Source organism: Mastigoproctus giganteus, chromosome 7 (assembly GCF_048544385.1).
Source record: "Mastigoproctus giganteus isolate SK-2022 chromosome 7, ASM4854438v1, whole genome shotgun sequence".
Classification (NCBI taxonomy): domain Eukaryota; kingdom Metazoa; phylum Arthropoda; class Arachnida; order Uropygi; family Thelyphonidae; genus Mastigoproctus; species Mastigoproctus giganteus.
Window position 1 is genome coordinate 171,450,618 of NC_143581.1, and position 6,483 is coordinate 171,457,100.

At 34.8% G+C, this 6,483-nt stretch overlaps 1 protein-coding gene across 2 annotated transcripts in view; it reads left to right on the top strand.

Annotated features, from left to right (window-relative positions):
• LOC150083333 (alpha- and gamma-adaptin-binding protein p34) overlaps positions 1-5,134 on the top strand; it is a 150,652-nt gene extending 145,518 nt beyond the window's left edge. The window contains exon 10 of one of the 2 annotated variants that reach the window (XM_090377190.1): positions 4,680-5,134. In XM_090377190.1, coding sequence (XP_090233316.1) covers positions 4,680-4,751 — 72 coding nt within the window. In that variant the 3' untranslated portion in view covers positions 4,752-5,134. The remainder of the gene's footprint in view (positions 1-4,679) is intronic. The other variant, XM_090377189.1, reaches the window with a different exon arrangement.
• The last annotated feature ends 1,349 nt before the right edge of the window (positions 5,135-6,483 follow it).

Genomic DNA, 6,483 nt, shown 5'->3' on the forward strand with positions numbered 1-6,483 from the left:
TTATAATGGGAGATTTTAAATTCCCAGATATTAACTGGAACTTGTAGATTGGTCACTTGCACACTAGCAAGGCTTTTTCTGGATTAATGGGATTATTGTTTTCTACAGTAGCATGTTAGAGAGGCAACCATAGGGAGTAACACTCTTGATCTGATTATCAGCAGTGATTATTCATGCATTAAGAATCTGCAGATAAAGGAACCACTAGGTGGCAGTGATCACAGTGTACTGATGTGGGATTTACTTAAAGATGTAACTACCATCAGGGGTAAAAGGAAGGGTTTTTCCTTTTGTAAATGTGACTACAATGGTCTCAGAGATTTTTTAAATTCTATACTGTTGGACCAACTGATGATGTTACCAACAGCAAATTCTAAATGGAAAGCATTCAAGGAAGTAATCTTGGATGTACTAGGTTTTTTGTTCCAACTAAGAAGTACTGTTCTAGGTTTAGGCCCAGATGGATGTCAGATGAACTAATGAGACTTGTGGCAGAGAAGAAAAATGCATGGGATGCATATAAAATTAGCAGGTGACACCGAAGCCTATGGTAGATATAAACTAGTGTGTAATCAAGTCACTAAAGAGGTTAGGCAAGCAAAGGCAGATTATGAGAAATCTTTGGCAAAGGATGCAAAGAAAAACAGCCAAGATTTCTTTACTTATATAAACTATAAAAGGAAGGGGATGAATCAGATTAGTCCACTTGATATCAACGGCTTGACTGGTTGCAAAAAATAATTTTGATATCATATACTTGGATTTCAGGAAAGCTTTTGATACTATTGCAGATGGAAGACTACTGTATAAATTGGAGCACTATGGCATTAAGGGCAAGTTGATACAATGGATAAAAGAATGGTTGAATGGGAATAGACAGAGTGACAATAAACGGACATAGCTCTTTGTGGAATAATGTTATTAGTGATGTCCCCCAGGGTTCAGTGTTGGGCCCATTGTTGTTTTGTATATTTATCAATGATATCGATGAAGATATATCAGGCTTAATGTACAAGTTTGCAGATGATACAAAAGTTGGAAGGGTTGCTAATGACAATAAAGACAGTATGTTACTGCAACACGATCTAGAAAAGTTAGGCAGATGGGCTGAGAAGTGGCAACTGAAGTTTAACATTGACAAATGCAAAGTACTGCATATGGGTAGCAGTAACCCCAGAGTAACATGCCAACTGGTGGTGTTACACTCAGGGTAGTGGAAATGAGACCTGGGGGTAATTGTGCAGTCAGATAGGAAGTTTTCTGACAGTGCAGACAGGCTGCCAGAGTAGGTTATGGGGTTTTGTCAATGATATACATTAATTTTGCAAGCAGGGATTAGGAGGTGATTATTCCCTGTATATAAGGCAATGGTCAGGCCACACCTTGAGTACTGCATACAGGTCTGGAAGCCTCATTTTAGGAAGGATGTTCAGTTGCTAGAAAGCGTACACAGAAGGGAAACAAGACTGGTGAGGGGAATAAAGTGGTGCTCTTACGAAGAAAGGCTTAAATTCTGCAAATTGCAGCATCTGGAGACTAGGCACCTGCGAGGCGATCTGATTGAGGTGTATAAGGCCTTGAATGGATTGAGCAGGCTCAATGCTGATAGGATTCTTCCTCTTGCTCTTACAAACCTGAGGGGGCATAATATGAAATTGAGGAAAGACGGTTGTCGAACAGACATGACGAAATTTGCCTTTAGCTGTGGGTAGTAGATTGCTGGAACAAACTTCCATCTGTCATTGTGGAAGTTGAAAGCTTAAATAAGTTCAAGGAGAACTAGACAAACTTTTGGAATGAATGGATGGATGAAATGGGAAGGGTTTTTTTTTTTTTTTCTTTTGGCCAATGCTATGTTATGTATCCAATGAAGTAAAACGTTTATGAACTCATGGGTGAACAGTCTGTTCCTTTGAAGCTTGCTGATGGCAAGCTCCAAAGATTTCAATGGCTTAATGAATGATTGAATAAATGGAGAATATTAGGAACAAGAGCACAGAGTTCTTCTCTAGAATATGAGATATGCCATTGGTCCCATAAGGATAGTCATTGTGTAAGTCCTCAACAGCAGCAATAAAATCAAGCTTATGAATAATAATCACAGTGTTAATGTTGTTGCATATAAATTGAAAAATATTGTAGTGCTATTGTGCATAAATTCCTTAAGGATGTCCTTGAGGAATTTATGTTTGGAGAATTTTTGTATTGATTTCATTGCAGTCAGAAAATCTAAAATCACAGTTGAGCTAAATGTTCTCAAATTGTTTGCCAAATACCATAAGTGGTATTTGGCAATGGGTAATGCTAGTATTAATGCACACACTGGCCAAAAAAATATGGACCTTTATTCAGTATCAAGTTGGACTGCCTTTCTTTCGAATAACAGCAAGTGTGTGGCACAGCACGGATTCTGTAAGTTGTTGTAGTGCATTTTGGTTTAATTGTAACCATTCTTTCAGAAAAAATATTGCATAACTGCAACAAAGTTGAAGGAAGAGGATTCCATAGCTGAATAGCTCTCTCCAGCATGTTCACTCATTCTCAATACAGTTGAGATCAGGTGAATGTAGGAGCTAGGGAAGATGGTGGAAATCCATGTTATGTTTTCCAAACTATTCTTGCATAATTCTAGTATGATGCACTGTTATGTTGTCATCCATAAAGTGACCATCACCTTCGGGATAAAGATATAACATTGCAGGGTGCAGTAGATTTGATACAAAATTCAGGTACTCCCTGGATGCCATTTGACCTTCTGTCAGTATCAACGGACCCAGCCCATGCCAAAAAAAGAACATTCCATGATACCACATCCAGATGCTTAGGTTGGCTTGACAAGGCAAGCAGGGTCCATTGCTTCATGAGGTTCTTGCCACACTGTCTGCCTACCATCATGTTAAAACAAAAGTGTATCATGATCCTTCTGACCATGACTTTGTTCCATTGTTCTACTGTCCAGTCTCTGCATTCCCAGCACCACTGCAAGCAGATTTTTCTGTTTTTCTCTGAAACAAATAGCTTCCAAATAGACAAGTGACTGCCAATACCCAATTTATTCAATTCCTAGCGCATTGTATAAGTTGAAATTGGTTAAATTTCAACCTCGGTTGAATTCAGATGAGTCTCGTATTTGCTTCACACTGGATGTCCTATTTTTCTGTGAAGTCCTTCGTAGAGTATGACTGCTTTGCTCTTGAAGTGTTCTTTTTTCATCCACATCTTAAAGGTATAAATGTGATAGTAAATGTGAATCTGCTTGTTTCCAGTCATTAAAGACGTTTGAAATGGGTGCTTTTGAGAAACCAGTTTTGTCTGTTTCTTGAATCGTGACTCCTAATTAACATACATGCATGATAAGACCTCCTTCAAAGTCTAATAGATCCTGTGTTTTGCCCATTCTGGCTTCAGATTACTGCAGTCAAAACAGCCTGTGCAGTCTTCATATTCGATGAGGCAACACATCATCACCCAACGTCACAGTTTTCTTTGCATCTATTTGCATTTCTTCTGTCTGTGACTGTCTTAATACAAAGGTTTGTGATTTTTTTTTTTTTTGGTTAATGTGTATAGAAGAAATACAATTGTTATAAACATTATTTTTTTTTTTTTTTCATTTTTATATCAGCTCTCTTTTTTTTTTTTTTTTTTTTTTTAATTAAGAAAGAGGTAAGTTTGGTTTTATAAATGGAATAAAGTCTGAATTTTAACTTCATTAAGCAGATAACAAGGTTATTAAACCAGCAGGAATATTTAAGTTTTTAAGCCTGCTACAAGGACTATAAAAAAAAAAAACAATGTCACAAAAGCCAGCAAAAAAATAAATAAATAATAAGATTAAAAGAGAAAATTGAAGTTGTAAATGGTAAATTGCATTAATTACATTATTCCATTGAGCTTTTCTGAAATTATGCCTAATGGAAGAAATAAAATGATTTATAAGGAGTTTGTGAAGTAAAAGGCCTAGCTTACTTAAAGAATTCATCTCATTAGAAGTTGTCCCTAGTATAATTAGGGAGACAACTTCCAACTTGATGAGCTCATTCAAGTAAAATATCTCCAAGCAATATTACTTATAATTGGTCAGTAATTCTTGTTGTTAGCATGGTTTTTTATTTCCAGTAACAACATGAGATATTAATGAACCTAAGTAAAGATTTTGTTTCTTCAAAATATTATTTTTCCTAAATATAATTACCAACATATAAAATAATAAAAATTGATCCATTCTGAAAATTGTATATATCTCTGTGTTTAATTTCCATGTATGGAGCACTTTGGTTCCTCCAAAGTGCTCCACACATGGTGACTGAAGTCAACGTTTTGCTATGAAGGTTTGAGCTTATGTTCACATTTTAAAAATCATAAATAAAATGGTATTCAGAATTTAGGTCCATGGGTAAAGATTCCAATGTTTCTAGCATTGGAATCAATTATACCTCAGTGTATTTAAGTTAATTAGGATGCAGTTTGCAAAACAAATCCTATCGCATACAGTGCTTTTGCCTTCGATGTTTATAAACTAAATATAGGATAGCTTCAGTTTTTCTTGCAATATATGCTTAGCAATATTCCAATCTTCAGTCATGTTTTGAAGATTGGGAGTGCAGTTTAGATTCAGATGAACACAACATCTGTGAAATTGGTTAACTTTTCTAATTCCACAATTTGCTTTGTTATAGGTTGCAGTTGCATTTTGGCGAGCATTAGGTGGAGATGAAGATGAAGTGGCAGGCCTAAGTGAAGATGAATAGAACTGCTCTCCACTTTCAGTTTGAGTTGTACAGATCATAAGGAAAAAATGATGAATTTGCTATATTTATGGTGCAAAGAATAAATTGGTCCACTTGTGCTTTGTGTACATGTGTGGGCCTTTGTATGTGTGCATGCATGCATCTGCATGTAGTTAGATAATTAGAATAATATAAAGTCCATCTCATGTAACTTCAGACTTTCCAGAATTCATGTATTTAACAACTGTACCACTGTCAGGAATTGTATCCATTCACCCAGTGTTCCCAATTCAGAAATTGTATAGCTATTACAGAAATTTTGCAGTACCTTTCTGCATATTTAATAATGCATACAGCTTAATTTAATAACATTTAAAATTTTTGTGGTACCATTCTCAGTTCTTAAAATGTAAGGTTAAAAATGATATTTTTAATATGGTTAAAAACATCTCAACATCCTGTGTAGTAAAGTTACCCAGTTTTCACTTATAAACAGTTTTTCAGGTGTATTGTTTTTAATTATTGCAATTTAAATCATACTAAAAAAGGTGTTAAACAAATAGAGGATGTGAGTAGACACTATAAATTAAGTATGAGAAGTCTTAAGTGACCAGTTATTCATTACCAAAATTTGCTGGCCCTGAAAAGGGCTGTTTTGAACATTTCTCAACATAATTTGAGCAGTTGACTGTAAGCTTTTTCTTTTCAAATGAAACGTTACCACTTGCCTTTACCACCTTAACTTTTACTGTTTAAGGAAGAAGGGCCAGTCAGGATCTATTGTTGTAACAATTTCATTTTAAAATAAAATATAGCTGATAGTTGTATTCTCTGAAGTAGTTTTCTCCAAAGCTGAAGTATAGCTGAATATAGCTGAAGTAGTTTTCTCCAAAACAACTTTGTATTTTATACATAAAATAGTCAGACTTTAGTGCTGTTTTACATGTCAGTTGCTACAATTCCCATTGTAATGCAGAACCACTTTCTGCAGAATGAGCATTATTAGTTAACTGAGATGGACTGTATGTGTGTACAATGTATATAACAAACACACAATACAAGTGGAACCCAATTTTGTGCTATTCATGTACTCCATGTAAACAGCTGAAACTCTCAATACCTTTCAACAGAAATATTTTCTTTTTATTTCCCCATTTAAAATTCTACAACTATCATTCATTATCACAAAAATGTGAGCAGGTGGGCTATGCCTTTGTGAAGCTTAGTTAGGAGAGAATCTATTTCTGATTTTTGAAGCATCTGCGATTTGTATACGATAGCTGAAGCTGATTTGCTCAACTAAAGGGTTCCATGCTCTCGTGTTCAGATTGGAATAGAAACTAACTGTACTATAATAGTTTCTTTGCAAATGAAAATGTTTTTGCTTATCATAACAAATGATTTTTCAAAAAAAAAAAATTATATTTTCTGTCTTCAGTGTGTATTGGCATCCTCATAAATTGCAGAAACCGTTGTCAAAGGAAACACCATATCGCTTATTATAAAAAATAAGTTACCATTACTCACGTAAATAGCTTTTTAAAAAATGACATTGGTATAGCAGCTTTCTAGGATTGTTGCACATGAAAGAATAACTGTTAGGAAAACAGCATTTTCCATTCTGAGCTGCAGAAAAAATATATTCAATCGAAAAAAAGATTTACATGTTGAACAATAACTATTAGATGTGCTCATTGCATTGATATAACAATATAAATACTTTAATATTGTTTTATGTAATTATGTAGGGGTA